At 39.6% G+C, this 16,817-nt stretch overlaps 1 protein-coding gene across 1 annotated transcript in view; it reads left to right on the top strand.

Moving 5' to 3' along the window:
• The window catches only part of LOC139696467 (sodium-coupled monocarboxylate transporter 1-like), a 51,349-nt gene that overhangs the window by 12,226 nt on the left and 22,306 nt on the right, over window positions 1–16,817 (top strand). The window contains exons 6-10 of the mRNA XM_071595251.1: window positions 7,220–7,287; window positions 10,706–10,860; window positions 12,482–12,622; window positions 15,329–15,437; window positions 16,385–16,494. Coding sequence (XP_071451352.1) covers window positions 7,220–7,287; window positions 10,706–10,860; window positions 12,482–12,622; window positions 15,329–15,437; window positions 16,385–16,494 — 583 coding nt within the window. The remainder of the gene's footprint in view (window positions 1–7,219; window positions 7,288–10,705; window positions 10,861–12,481; window positions 12,623–15,328; window positions 15,438–16,384; window positions 16,495–16,817) is intronic.

A 16,817-nucleotide genomic window follows, 5' to 3' on the forward strand; every position in this document is an offset into this window, starting at 1 on the left:
AAACGCAGACTATAAAATATTGGCGCACGTCCTACGATGTAGAATGACGGCTGCTGCCGACATCGTCCTCTCTCCATCCCAGTACGCCGTGTCGAAAACGCGAAACATTTTCGATGCAGCACTTTAAATTCGCGACATAATTTTTTCCGCGCCCTTGTATGGCGATAGTTTTTTATCACTGCTGGCTATCGATCTTGAGAAAGCATTTGACCTGGTCCGGATCGAATGGATTCTCACCGTGCTCAACACGATGGCCTTCCCCGAGTACTTCATTCGTGCCTTATCAACGATGTATAACGGAACATACTCTATAACGGAACATAGTCTCGTCAGTAACTCCGTTCGGCAGGTCTGCCCACTGTCAATGCTGCTGTTCGCCCTTGCCTTAGACCCCATACTCAGACGACTACAGAGCAAAGGAATCGGGGTACGTCGTCACGGCGCCGTCTGCCTGGGCGTCGCATACGCTGACGACATAACCCTATTCGTGGACGACCCGTCCCACATGGCTCTAGCCAACGACTATTAACGTCATATGAGCAGGGTGGTATCTTCCTCAACCGGAAATCCGGGTTTTTGCTGCTGAAGGGCGACCGGCCCCCGACCTCCATCGGTTGGTCAGAAGCGCCCTCGCTCAAAATCTTGGGGTTCTGGTGGGAGAAGGAGTTGGCTCCCACGATTGAGCGAAACTGGGGAATTATTGACCATCATGTAAAATGGAGTGCTTTCACTCCCTTCCCTCCCGATCGTGACCCGCGTCCGCCTCCTCAATCAGATTGTCTTCCCAAGGATATGGTATGTGGCCCATCTATGGCTCTTACCCACTAAATACAATGCATACTATATTAGTGTCCAACCAAATGATCTGGAATGGCTACGTAAAGAAAGTGTCCCGAAACCAGCTCTATGGCCCGTTTGAGCAGGGTGGTCTCAATTTAACCGATACAGCTCTAAAGTCGAAGGTGGTCTACGCGAAGCTTAGCCTGCGCATCCTCGGCGGTGACGACGCGTGGCAGGAACTCGCGCGCGACGTATGCCACCGGAGGGCATTTGATGAAACGAAAAAGGTCGCTTCTCTCCTGCGAGATGGAGAAGCAATTCGGGTGAAGACCCTGTATGTCAGAGCGCTTACCGAGCAGCAAAAAAATACATCAAAAAGATTTCTTGGAAAAACTGGGCGACCAGCAGGGCGAACGATGTCGTCCACACATTCCACGTAGTGGAATGTTTAACCTAATCGCGGACACAGTCATGACGAGGGAAGTGAGGCACCACCTTCAGCTAGCCGATTCGCCCCTTTGTCCGTCATGCGGTCGAATAGACAACGTCGCGCATCTCATCCTTGGATGCAACGATAAAATCAGAGAATGGGAAGCTCTAAAAAAGATCTATAAAACCTAGGACGTGTTCGGTGGTGGTGCCATTACCGACATAAATCTGATCACCTTGAACTTTCGGCTCTTTCCGAGCTTCAAATCCTTCATAATGACCACCCTAATCGTGGAATTCACACAGATGAGAACCGCGAATAAACATTCCGCTAAAGGCATGCAAGCATTGGTGGAACGGATGTGGCTGCCCCCGGTACCGGACACACTTCGTCCGTGGTTAAAAAGTTGTTTTTCTGAATAACTGTGCTTCAAAGCTATCAATAATTCCAACCAAATCTAATCTATAAAACCTAAAAAAATTATTATATAATATGGCGTCCGGTGTAGACGTAAACAAGTGCGGCTCCTGCTATGACAGCCTCGAAATGACGGAAAAACTTGTCCTTTGCGAGATATGTTTGAACTATTTTCACCTTAAATGCTCAAAGTTGAATGAGCTCAGTTTTAAAGTCGTCCAAGAAAACCAATCACTTTTCTGGTCATGTCCAAATTGCAATGTCAACAAACTTCGTGCGGTTTTCAAGATGGCCGACACGGTAACTGTACTTGCAACAGAAGTGGAGCACCTTAAAATGAAATTAAACAGTTTAACCCAGGGAAAAGTCAGCAGTGTATGCATAGCCGAGAAGCTGCATGTCTCCACGAACATTCCTAAACGAGGGGATACCAACGTTTTGTCTGAATCTGGAGCTGTTCCTGTTCCCCAGGCGATTATTGATATTCTCCCGCAAGGGAGAAATGCTGAATCCGAGAATGCAGAAATTGGAATTATTGGTGATACTTCTGTCTTAAATAGCAATAATCAAAGTAAAGCTGACGATCCTGTGAACGATGGCTTCCAAGAAGTCATCTCCAGAAAGAAAAGGAGAGCAAATCAACAGGTACGAAACCAGCAAACGGACAATACCCAAAAACGTACTAGCGCTGCAAATCAGGAGTCGACGAGCTCATCCAAAGAACACAAGCCCAAAAATAAACACAATTATTGTGTTTTTGGGTCTAACATGGAAGAGGAAACCTTCACGGCGATCCCAAGACGAGCCTGGATATTTCTCGGGCGCATTCATGTAAATACTACTACCAGCGAAATATTAGGTTTCCTACGGCGCAAATTTACCGATAGGGAGTTTGTATGTGAAGAAGTGAAAAGAAGTGAAAACAGTGTTTCTTTTAAGATTGGGGCTGATTTAACTCTACTCGATAAATTACTCAATTGTGAACTATGGCCCCAAGGTGCATGTATAAAGCGATTTTTTTTTCGCAAGCCCTTCGCCCGTAGTGATAGGGTAAATGTATCGACGGGAATTGCGGATGGTGTTGAGGAAAACCATGCTGAACTACCCTTGGCGGTCCCACCTGGGTTGTCGCAGCGACGCACTCCTGTGAAAACTAGATCGAGTTCTAAGTGACTAGGAGTGGATGGAAACTTGCTTAAGTTTCTTTATCTAAACATACGATCTCTCAGGAATAAGACTACTGATTTAGAGGTCCTTCTCCAAGAAAAGAAGAGTGATGTTTTATTAGTAACAGAACATTGGCTATTAAGTGACGAAATCCAACGCTATGCTATCAATGACATGAAGCTTGCAGCTTCGTTTTGTAGACAGGATAACAGAGGTGGAGGTGTTGCAATCTATTGCAAACCTTCATTGTCTTTCTCACTTATGAAGACAAGACACAACGTTGAAAAAGTCCACGAATGTGCAGCAGTTATTTTAAGATCAAACAAGCTCAGTCTAGGGGTAGTTGTGACGTACAGATCTCCAAGTGCCTCTTCCATTTCTTTCTTACAGGAATTCAGTGACAATATTCAATTCGTGTTAAGTGGTAATGTTAATTACCTAATAATCTTTGGTGACTTTAACATTGACTTATTAAGTCCCTCTATCCAACTTGAAGAACTTGGTGCCTTGCTTCAATCTTTTGGCTTAGCAGTAATTAATAATGTCCCTACAAGGGTAACTTCTCATTCTTCTACTCTTATTGACTTAGTTGTAACTAACATACCAAATAAGATGATTTTGTGTGATACTGTATTTAGTTATCTGTCTGACCATTGCGTCCTTGATATTGAGGTGATGTTCAACGGTTTTAAATCAACTGTACCAATATTTGTCACTAAACGTTTTTATAATGATAGCAGCATTGATGAATTTCTTAAGAATTTGGCAAGCATAATTTGGGAAGATGAAAATTGCACTTCCGAAGTTGATATTAAATTTAACTCCTTCCTTAACAAATTTTTACTAATTTTTAACCATTCCTTTCCTTTAAAAACAATAATTGCTGATCGTAAAAGGAAAAATGTCAAGTTCACTTCGGAGTTGATGGACATGAGTATTAGAGTAAGAGATTTACATCGCCAATGTAAATTTTCTGACCCTTCTCTTTATAATGAGTACAAAGTACTTCTGCACAATTATAAAAGCCAAATCAAGGAATTTAAGAAAAACTATTTCAACCAGCGTATCTCCTTATCTAATAATATAAGCAAAGCTGCATGGAATGTTATTAAGCAGCAGACGAATAACAACCCCACTCAACAGCCGCCACCTTTCATAAAGTTTAAGGATATTGCTGTTTCAAATCCAAATAACATAGCAAATTGTTTTAATAAACAATTCTGCCAAGTTGATGATAGTTCTCCATCAATCTTCAGAATGACGGGTACTTCTGCCTCAATATTTCTTTGTCCCTCAGATCCTGCTGAGGTTGAAGATGTCATAAATTCTCTCGCTAATAAATGGTCTGTCGGAAGTGATGGGGTACCTATGCCTATTATTAAGCTAGCTGCTAAAATTATTTCTACCCCCCTATCGGATATTTTCAATCTATCAATCTGCAATGGTCATTTTCCGACAAATTTAAAATTTTCCGTGATATGCCCAATTCATAAAAAGGGATCTTTGAGTGACTCAAATAATTACAGACCCATAGCACTACTTTCTGTGTTTTCTAAAATCTTAGAAAAACTTTTTTATAACCGTATCACTGACTATCTGTGTAAGTTTAATTTATTGAATCCTTCCCAACATGGCTTTATTAAGGGTAAGTCAACTATGTCTGCTGTTTTTCAGCTTGTTAATGACATTATCTTTGGTCTTGCCAATCAGAAACAAATTATTGGGATTTTCTATGACTTAACTAAGGCATTTAATACTGTAAACCATTGTATATTGTACAGTAAACTTTGCCAAATTGGAATCAATGGCAATGCTTTAGCTTGGATACAATCCTATTTAACAAATCGCAAGCAGGTAGTTCAACTAAATACTACTGGTAAGGGTGGTGCCAATCAGCATTACTCTGATGTTCTTACTTCAAATTGTGGAGTGCCCCAAGGCTCTATTCTCGGGCCACTATTATTTACTATTTTTATTAACGACCTAGCATCTCAACTGCATCAGAGCAAAGTGCTTTTACATGCTGACGATACTACTACCCTTAGTTTTGGTAATAAGACAGGTGAGGTAAATGATTTGGCACGTTCAACAGTAGCAGATACTATATGAGTGGCTGGTGTAAAAGAAATAACTTAAAACTGAACGGAAATAAAACATGTTTTTTAAATTTCCATCATAAAATTAATCCTCCAGTAACAAGTCCTCTACTTAAGATTGATGCATCCACATCTATTCAGCAGTCTAGTTCTACAAAATTCTTAGGGTTAAAATTAAATGAAAACCTTGATTGGCAATATCATATTGAGGATTTAGTTAATAAAATGGCAACGGGAATATATATGATTCGTAAACTGGCTCCAACTACTTCATTAGAAATACTGAAATTAATATATTATGCCAAAATCCATTCTCACTTGGCTTATTGTGTTGTTTTATGGGGAAACACAAGTGCTGCTGCTAGGGCATTCTCTATGCAAAAAAGAGCTTTGAAAGTTATGGCAAACGTGTCCATCAGGTTTCCAGGAAAGCCATTATTTCTAAAATTTAATATAATGACACTACCAAGTATGTACATTTTTTACTGTGCATTATTTGTAAAAAAGAACCCTACTTTATTCTTACCAAACTCCACGGTTCATGCTTATTTGACCCGTGGGAGTGAAAACATACATATTTTACAACAATTATGTGCCAGAAGAGGTCCCCATCACTCAGCTTCACTTATTTTTAACAAACTGCCTTTGAATATAAAACTTATTTCAAATATTAACGTTTTTAAGACAGAATTAAGGAAACTTCTACAGCCAAAGGGTTATTACAATGTAAATGAATTTTTATATGATAAGTTATGACAACATGTACGCTTTGATGTCTTGCCTGACAATGTTCTACGTCTCATGTATGACCTACAGAACAATAAAGATTATTATTATTATTATTAATGTTCCGTTGCTAATCCAAACATTTCCTTCTATATTTTGTGAACCCTGCCTTCATTATTTCCTTCCACAGTATTATTCATGGTCACAATTGTTTTATGCAATGTATATGAATGTATGTCCATGTAAGTGTGTAACCATAATGAGAAAAAAAATATTATGTAACCATAATCTGTAAGCTGACAATGTGTACAATGTAAACACTAGCAGTGTAACCTACTAGACCAAATAAAACTAAATTGAACCATAGCTTAAGTGGCTAAAGCACTCGACCGGATATTGAGGGATCTGGGTTCAAATCCTAGTCAAGGCGAATGATTTTTAAACTCTGAAATTGTAGCATTGAAATACTTTTTGTTGTTAATTTACAAAAAATTGGAGAAAAATTAAAATTCTAACTTAAGAAATTCATAACACTTACCATCCTCTGGCAACTCCATTTTGAACATAAATTTCCACCTTTTAGGAAGGCATTGTTCGTGATTGTCAGTGAACGTTGCACATCTGCATCTACGCACAGCGCGTAAGTTGGTTCTACCTGCCGCAGTTCCATGTTTGGGAACCTTTACTCTTGCCAATTATATCGTCAAAACATCCTATTTACGGATTTCATTTTGCTCACTTTGGCCAGGTTTTGTGGACTTTGGACCAATTTCACAGGCTTTCATATTCCCACCCCGAGCACCATCTCTCCTATGGGGAGGCTTCCCGCCGTTGATCTTCGATCGTAGCTCCCACACCATTCTCTCCAACATGACGATACGAGCCCTTAGAGCCGCGCATTCGAGCATGACAACAGGGGACCTAGATGAAGCCATCCTAATTTAACAAACTAAAGCACACCAAAAGCTAACTCGAATACATTATACTAAAACTTGTTGAAAGGGGTTACCTGAAATGAATTCACCCAACTCAGTTTCTTTCGAATAACATCTGAAGCCTAAGCGAAAAAAAAGCAATGCTTGAATAAGGTCCGGTATTCAGAGAAAAAACCGTTAGGATAATTAGAATTCCAGGTGTTAATGGCTGCGGTGTTTCCGTCAGTTTTTGATGATGAAGGAAGATGGTGATCAAAGGCATTTCCTTACTACAAGAACGTACAATGTTGTTTAAGCCTGGTGGTCAAATCCCTTCCAGTTTATCCTGACACTTCACATGCGTCATGCCACACTATAAAAACACTTCTTCGGAGTTTATCCGTATCATTCAAAATCAATTCAAATTTTCCCTACCATCCTAATAAGCATCCTCGCTTTACCTAAGAAAAGTGAATCACCATTCCGTTACATATTCGATTTATTTTTAAGATTGCTACTATAACAAGTGTATAAACAATGAATAGGGAAGAATGAAGGGCTGAGGTATGAACCAGCCTTAGGATTGAAATACTTTAGATGATGCAATTATTAATGGACAGCTGCCACATTTAATGGATTCAAGTAAGGAGGATAATTGAACTGACACCTCTCTCGTTCTCTCCCAACAGTGACTGGTGTAAGCCTGCATCTCATCACGCCAGTGGTGTGCTTGGTTTGCATCTTCTACACGAGTCTGGTAAGTAACATTACTCACTCAGTATCTAATTACTATAGATCTTGGAGAAAATAAAATACTTGGTAATTAGTCAAACTCATGCACTGTCGTAAAGAAGACATAGAATCGCGCGGAAAGTTAGCCATAGAAATGACATAACCATAGTTAGCCATAGAAATGACAGTTAAACATAGAAATGTGGCATTCCAAAAAATTAAGCCAGGTAACATTCGTTTTGATTTTAATGTAAAGCATTACATCAACTGGGTTTTCTAATTTGCAGTAATGTCTTAGATAGTCTGATTGCCAAAAGAAGGTATATCATAGTCGTGGAATGGTGGAACGAAATTCATCTGCACTTGTAAAATAGCAAGCAATCACATTCCATGGCAGACACCCGACTCCTAAACCGTCAGAACTTGTAATCGTATGCTTTGACTAGTTGGTAATATGGTACGATGGTCACGAACGGAATGCCATTCCGGCAAGTAACACCGTGCTTCAATAGCGTAATAATATGGTTTTCTCGGAATAAGGGATTGTAAAGTTCAACTTCAATGAAGATTATCACGGTAGCCCAGTGAAGAATCATCAAACAAACAGAAGTAAATGCCCCAACAACGAGACACCAGCTTTGGAGGAATAGTTCGGAGGACATAGGGAATTTTTCTAGCATGATTTCGTGAAACTTCTCCATGATTTAAAATAACCTTGTTATTAATTCTATTATTGCTAAAATCGAAATTACATAACCCAGGTTTCGTGCTGTTCGTCATCTTCAGATGAGTCACAGAACATTACCCATAACTATATATATATATATATATATATATTCAAAAAACCATAAACAACACAGTAATCAACCCTGAGGTCGATTGGTTGGGTGATGGTAGAGCTCACCCAGGACTAAGCCACACGGTGGGTGAAATTCACACATCACGGTAGGGGGGCCAGTTCCTCTCCCTGTACCGGTTATGGTTTCCTAGGAAAATCTGGTACCCGAAAAATCACATAGCTCATAGAAATGGAATTGAACCAGAACTCCGGTCAGTAGTCCACCCCCTGGACTACCGCGACCCATATTATAAATATATATATATAAATATATATATATAAATATATATATATAATATATATATATGTGTGTATATATATATACATATACAAAATCAATAAAAATGATGAGGTTAATTAGGGAAGAAATGATAGAGGGAAGATTTGTCTGGGTGTGAGATGGGAATTAACATTAAAAACGAGAGTTTGGATGGCCGCAGTGACCCAGTCTTCGGATAGAAATACTGATGATGATTGTCTCCGTTTCATGAATATTCACATTAGTTTCCTGCTCCTTTCATGATTCTGCGGGGATACTAATCAAATCTTCAGTTATCAGTTTGCCAATAATGTGATTGCATTTCACCATCACATCCAATTCACACGTGGGAAAAAATCTCAACGATGAGTTTGCATTTCCGGACAATCGGAAATTTGGTTTATAGTCCCCTCTGAGTCCTTTGTTGACTTCTTCTTAAGTCTACAAAGTGATAAGGCCGGAGCTATAACTTATCCACTAGTATGAGAACGCTCCCGGCACCGGGACGATGATGTCCACGACAGTAGCCTTGAAGGCATTAACGCGTACCGAATATACAAATTTGCAACTCTCCCTCGGACCCTCAAGAGACCTCACAACATCGCACGGGGGCGGACAGGCGTTCCTCAAGAGTATGTCGTTCTCCTCTTCCTCTTTGTTTCATACACATTTTCAATTACATCGTCTTAATGACCTCCTTCTTATATCTTGAGAGAATGTATTCCCCATGGAAAGACACTATGCATGTGCAATGGAATTGTCCACTTAAAAACGGGCCCTGTCAAAAATGTGGCAACTTAGCTTTTTTTATTTTAAAGTCGATTTTGCTCCGGAGCCTCGGAATAGCAAATCCATTCAAAGTAAATCATAGCCATGAGTACTGCCGCTTGATCTCATCGGGAGCCGCCGATACAATTGACCTCAAATGCTGTCATCGGCGGTACTGGCTAAGCGTAGAAGTGGAGCGGAAAGACATATCACGGAGGAGATAGGGAACGTGAGGCGACTCGTAACATATTCGTGCATCTCACAAACTGGGGACGCTCAGCATCTTTCCATAGGATTGGGATTAACGCGTATGAAATCAATACCCAACTGCAATCCACTCCTGTGGCTGAACGAACACTCGCCGCGCATATATTTCTAAAGGTTAAATTACTCCTCTTCATTATTTAGGACACTTTTAAGTCCCGATGAATGACGAATAATATCTGAAACGCGTATGAAATCAATACCCAACTGCAATCCACTCCTGTGGCTGAACGAACACTCGCCGCGCATATATTTCTAAAGGTTAAATTACTCCTCTTCATTATTTAGGACACTTTTAAGTCCCGATGAATGACGAATAATATCTGAAATAATGCATTCAAAAGCGTAAAGATGAAAGAATAGGAAAAATGAAAAAGTATGTAATTTTACGTATCTGAAGAATATAATAGACAATTAAGCTAAATAGCACCATCTTAGAATACATAATGCAAAGATAAAACAAAACATTTTCCTACTAAAAATGTTTAAAAGTAAATTAACCGCCAGAGTTTAAACGGTGCACATTGAAAAACTTTACCAAGACCTATGGAGCTGAAACGTAGAAATGTCCAAAATTGATCAATGTATGTTACGAAAGTTTGAAAGGAAAATATTAAGAAAAATATATGGGCCAACTTTCGATATTAGTATCTGGCGAATCCGATATAATACTTGATCGGTTATTTAAGGGTAGCATGAGGTAAGCGAATGAAGTTCTGGCTGCATATGTAGAATAGAAGGATATGCTCCCATGTCTACACGATCATTAAAGCCAAAATGTATTCATCTAGAAAGACAGACCGAGAGTCAGAAGGCCAAGTTGTGCATCGAAAAATTCAAATACGAATAGAAAAGCACAGTTTCATTTCGAAGGAGGTCAAGCCTTTCACAAATCAGTAGCACCGAGAAGCATTAAACTGACATCTCAGAAAGAGTTAGTTGAGGAATAAGTAAACGCTATACGGAAGTGTGAAACAAGCTAATGAGGAGAAATCGATACCTATTAGCTCTATCGGGTCGTTGAAAATCCTAAGATGGAAGTCTCCTCCGGTTTCTTGAGACTGAAGTTTAAAACAGGAAAATTTACTTATGGTTAAAACGAAAGGAATTATTAGACCGAAGAAATAATAAGTTGCAAAAATAGTAATTGAAAGATGGACCACTTATTGGATTAATTTGTCTTGATAATCTGCCCACTGAAAGGAATCGGGTATCTTATGGAGCAGGTGTGTACCTTTCAAATAGTATTGCCTTGCGTCCTATTCGCGAACGTCGATGCAGCGTGCACTGGTCTCAAGTGTCCCCTCTTTGCAGGGAGGTCTGAAGGCCGTCGTGTGGACGGATGCCCTCCAGATGGTCATGATGTTTGGCTCGATGGCCGTGGTGGTGGTGGCCGGGACCATTTCCGTGGGCGGCTTGCAAACCGTCTGGGAGCGAAGCGAAAAGAGCAACCGGATCGAGTTTTTCAAGTGAGTACCATCCCGTGCGTTACATACGCAAAGTGAGATCGATGCACGCAGGCAGGCCATCCCAACTTCGATGATGATGAGGATTTCAGGTGTGGCAGCACATGGAGCATTCTATGGCTCAATGTTTCCCATATTACAAACTCCTATTAAAGTTGCTGTGATTTCATTTCCACCAATGAGTTCGATATCATGCTTAAGAATCCTACATCTTCCTACCAGAAAATAATTAAAAACGCTGTGGCATCGTGTGCGTACCTTTTCAGAGACAAAGAAAAATTCTTCCTTACAAATACGAATCCATTGCCCCCAAGACTTAATGGTTTACCCAAACTCCATAAGGAAGATGTACCGATTAGACCAGTAATATCAAACAAGTTAATAACAAGTTAGCCTTCAAACTCGATACAATTTTCCACCAATTGTCAAATTTCAGCCCCAAGTATGCTATCAAATATTCTGTGGCCTTGACGGAACGCCTAAAAACTACGTTACCTCCCAACTCCAAATTAGTGTCATTCAATGTAGCAGCTTATTCACTTCTATCCCGACCCAGGAAGCCTTAGAACACACAAAAAACATTGTGCAAGCCCGGAACCAACTAACTCTTCATTCAAGAAATTTCTATGCTTCTCAACATATGTGTGGAACAAAATTACTTCCTTTTCAATGGTACATACCAAAAGCAAAAAACGGTCTTGCCATGGGCTCCCCTCTCTCTCCCCTGTTATCTGAAGTCTTTATGGACTTTTTTGAAGACAAGCTGTTCGATTCTAACGAAAAACTTATTAAGAACATCGTCTATTGGTTTAAATCTACAAACTCCTCTTAAAGGATGCAAAATAAAATTCTCAACGCAGCTGTAACTTATTCGATCCACCAGACTACATTGCTATAAAATATGTCGAAATTTGAGCATGAAATCAAATGTATTTGCTGAAGTCATCAGTGAAAAATTATAGGAATGACATATTGCATAAAATATTATTTGAGAATATATGGGATTGATCATGAGTAAATCCATTTATAATTTAAGCATCTCTTTCATATTCTAATTTTCATATTTATTTGCCTAGTTCAGGGTATTTTCAGATATTATCTCTGATTCTATCAATATTCTCACAGTTGAACAGCCTTTTTCTATCGTCAGTATTGCGTATTTTCAAATTATTACACTAAAACTGAGACTTTAAGGAAAACTAATATTCTCTTGATGCCGTAGCCTTACTTATTCGCATGCCGATTGAAGCTACGTTTTCATTTGTCTTTTTTTGTTTTTCGATTTTGCGGATTTGTCCTTTTCATGCAAGCGCCTGAGGGAAACAATATGGTAATGACCCGCACACCGTGTCTTGATTGGAGATGAACAAGTAACTGACGGCTAGAGTCGATTTCTGCTAGCCGATACAATTGCGGCGCTGTAGAATTCTGGGTCCTGATTGGATTTGGTCTTCGGCGTCCCAACCAGATAAATGAAAACTTAGTTTTAACATGAAAGAATTTTCTAAATTCTATATGCAACCTTTGGGTTTGGCGAGCCTCTCCACTGGAGAGTCACTGCATTGTAGACTACTTTTTAGTGAAAACATAATTTGAGCGTCCCTCAATAATTAATTACCTTTAGCTTGGACATTGACCCAACAGTTCGTCACACGTTCTGGAATGTCACCTTTGGATTCTCCTTCATGTGGGCGACGTCGCTGGCTGCCAATCAGGGGATGGTCCAACGATTCCTCGCCATGAAGACCATTCAAATGTGCTACAGGTAAGGGAGAAACCAAGAAAGGTTTGTGGGGTTCCCGTAGGAATATTCACGCACACTAAACTAGACCTATTAGGGATGAATAGAAAAACAATGTATTCGTTGCAACAATTTTGTAACCCATCTGCAACCAAACCGAGTATTTAGCAAACCCGCAGCCGAATACATTATTAATTGCCGAAGGTACAAGTTAACGATGAGAACGTTTGCTTATAACTTATTGTTTGTCATGAGTATTACTTTTGTTTCTGGGTTGCGTCGACAGCCAAGGTCATTTTTCCCCAGTATGAAAAGGTTTATGATCTTAATATCCTATTTATCTATAGATGTATAAATAAATAAAAATATACAAATATAAATATTTAAATCCAAACACCTAGTAAAGGTAGTAACATTTTTTAGGGGCGCCGACAGCTATGGTTATTTTGCACCACTGTCGACAAGTTTATACACTCGACACCTTACTAATAAATAGATAGATAAATAAATGCATATTTATTAAAAAAACCAAAAGCCTAAAAATTGATACCTCAACTATAGTTTTCCTGCAAGGCCTGTTCCTCGTAAAAAATTAACTCTTGTTTAAGAAGATAAGTTATGGGCCATCTCCTAAAATGCTACCCAAATCATCCCGAATTTTAGAGGCATCCCGTGCTCTGCGGCATTTGTCACATTGAGTCAAGATGTTTCATAGTCAGGGGTAGTAGATACACTTTTCCGGGAGGTCGTTGTTTTTCCACCGTGAAGAGGTACGATCAGGTGAGGGAGCACTGCCCTTTCCTTAGGCGTGCAATTGCCACCTCTTCCCTCTAGCTCTTAGACCTGTGTGTGTACATCTGTACCGGAGAATGACGCTGATTGCGTCGAAACTAATTGCATCGAATAAAATTAAGTGGAAAGATACATTGGTAATTTTACTTCAGTGATGCTATGGTTGATGTTGGAAACACATTCAATAAAGGAAGGCTTCTTTGCCTGATTTACAACATTTTGGGCTCGCACACGCACCTGTGGAAAAGCAGCCAGATTCGTCATTCGAAACCGAAAATATTCTGTAAAATTTGTCCCTTTCTGTTGCTCTTGACCTTATGAGTAAGGGAACCAAACGAAATCGCGAGGTAGATTACTTTAAATACTTGGGTGTAAAAATTACTCGCGATCTATCTTGGGGAAAGCACATACGAGAAATATGCGGTCATGCTAAATAAAAATTGGGATTTATAAAAAGTGTTAGGTAAATGCGACGTAAAAGTGAAAGAACGATGTTTTTGGCCCTAGTCAGACCCCACCTATTCTGCCAGTATATGTGATCCTCAAAAGATAAATTTTATTTCGGAGTTAGATCGAGTTCAGCGGAGGGGGGCTAGATTTGTCAAACATTGTTATGACCAAGGTAGTAGCGTAACTACTTTTCCTTAGAGAATTTAGGCTGGGATTCCCGTACACAGCGGCGTTTGCAATATGGATTTAACTCATTAAAAATATTTAGAGATGGGTCCTTTCCCGATGACATCAAGAACATAGTATGAACCCCAACGTATTGCGGGGGGAGGGATCACGAATATAAGATTAGAGAGATTGACTGCAAGACAGAGAGGTTTAAAATGTCATTTTTTCCAAGAACAATAAGAGACCAGAATGCTTGTAATCGAAATCCCCCAGAAGTCATTTCGACACTACGTATTAACCTACAAGGTAGGGACTGCGCGTAGTTATATATTTTTGTATGTTGCCCTCACCTTCCCCCACCCATTTGAACAGCCGTAACCCCCTCGCCCCTTACACTTTCCTCCTGGCGCTGCACCTCCTAACACACACCTTTTTGAAGGCTCGCAGGGAATTGATGTAGATGAAGAGCTGCCTCATAAGGGCTATGCGAGTTAACATCGAGGTATCTTCAGGTTAAACTGGGTGACCAATGAGCCCTGCGGTTAATAAACATTTCACTATTTTATTTTGTCTGGGGTATATGCAGTAGTAGTCTCTGCGTGGATGTGTTTTAATGTGAAAGGAAATAGACCGCTTACTCCAAATGACCAAGTTCGAAGTGCCCTTTCCCTCCACATTGTTTGAGCTTAGTATGGTAGGACGCGAAGAGATTATTCAAGAATTTACATTATTTTGAGGAAAGCTGAGACTTAGCATCAGCAACAATATCACCTTCACCGGGATTCGAATCCGGATCCCTTGATGTCCGGCCGAGTGATTTAGCCAGTTAAGCTACCGAGGCGTCCTCTTACACTCTGAATCCCGGTCAAGGCGAATGATTTTTAGATTGAAATTGTTGCATTGCGATGCACATTTAGCGGATGACTCAGTTAAAATTTTCTGTCGCGGCATATACCGCAGGTTCTGACAACCTATTGCCCCTAAAAAATAGTTCAAAGTTCGATATTTTTACCTGTATATCAAAGTACATTCCTGATGTCCAAAGTAAGTTATGCATATTGAAATAAGTGGGCTTGCCCAATCCCTTCAATTACAAGGATAATGCGAAGACTTTAAGTTCATCCTTAAATTTATAAATAACTTCCATCTAGCATTGAGCATCGAGAGACTGCCAAATAACAAAAACAATTATCCTTTTATTTAAACTGTACAATCAATTTAACCTTTTCCTTCTTAATATTAAATCTATTCAGCATAATAAATTATTAGACTTAAAAACTTAACCTTTTTAATGCAAAAATATTTCTCCCATTTCTCAAGAATGTTGGTGATGTATTGGATTGGTGTCGCGATAATATTTTCCTTGAGCTGCTACTCTGGCCTACTTATCTACGCCACCTACCACGACTGTGACCTTATTTCCAGCAAGGTAAGCCCACAGAAATCCAACTCTACTCAAACCATTTCGATTAATAATTACCCTTTGAGTTCTGATCGATGCCACCTACAATCACTATTTACACCTCTTGAGTACACGTTCATTGTTGGTCGCGATTCTTTATCTTGAAGGAATTACATAGGAACTGTTTTTACGGGGTCAACAAAGTGAAATGAACTCACAAAGGGAGAAAGTGATCAATGTAAAACTTTTATTTGTAGGAACATACATTAGAAAATAATAGATTCCGTCACAATTTCCACAAAATCATCTTTCGCACTAAAATGACACCAGGGAATAATGCAGTTATTCAGATTACTTCCAGACAATATAAAACATACAAATTTTAAATGATATATGCGAAAATATTTGGAAACCTCTAGTGGAAATTAATTCCAATTCTACCTCAAACACAATAGTTAGTGATTTGACATAATTACAATTTTTTCCTCTTTTTTGCGCAGCTGTTTTCCAACAGCTACGACATTTTAACAATAGCAGTTCACTACAGGCGTATTGTGATTTAAAGGAATAATATGACATGCGCAAACCGAAATACTGCATAAACATGGTCGTACAATTCATTAATAGTTTTATTTTGGCTCAGCAGTTGATGACATGAAACATAAAATCATACGCCAATGTATTAAACACTGTATATGAGTGGCATCTCTCCCTATGAAAACTGATGCATTTTAAAACGATGCACACGAAAATGCTATGAGCAGAGAACAAAAGTTAATTCTTAATCTGCATGAATAACCTTTCATGATAAATAAATATTGTACTCTAATAAACTTCATTTATTGTTTTGATGGCTGGCTTGCATGCATACCCCACTCTGATTATGCTCATAGCAAACTTGACATGCGCATTGGTTGCAACCGTACTATTCGAAGGCGTTGCCGACTCACACCCCTCGACTTCCTTCATTACAGAGAGTAAATGCCCCCGACCAGGTGCTGCCCTACTACGTGATGGATGTCACCGGTTACCTCAAAGGACTGCCGGGTCTCTTCATGGCCGGAGTGACCAGCGCCGCCCTAAGGTCAGTCAATTCCGCCACGACTCTCGATTCGTACCGGTTTGTATAAGCAAAAGACAAGCGTGTTTTTCCGGGTACCGGAAAGAGTCACAGGAGATGGACTATAAGGCCGGCCATCATAATGACCTTGATCCCTTGACGATGCGAGCGGATAACGAGAACCACTTCGGGTTGGAAGTAATGGAATTAAACCAGTCAAATATGGACACCTGTCATAGGGCCTCGTAAATTTTGAAATCGTAATTCATACCGTTCACCTATATTTTTAATGTAATATTTATAAGATAACCCAGAACGAATGGAATTATTTCTGGCATTTATAGTAA

The sequence above is a fragment of the Hetaerina americana genome, unplaced genomic scaffold (assembly GCF_022747635.1).
Source record: "Hetaerina americana unplaced genomic scaffold, ioHetAmer1.1.p SCAF_7, whole genome shotgun sequence".
Lineage (NCBI taxonomy): Eukaryota > Metazoa > Arthropoda > Insecta > Odonata > Calopterygidae > Hetaerina > Hetaerina americana.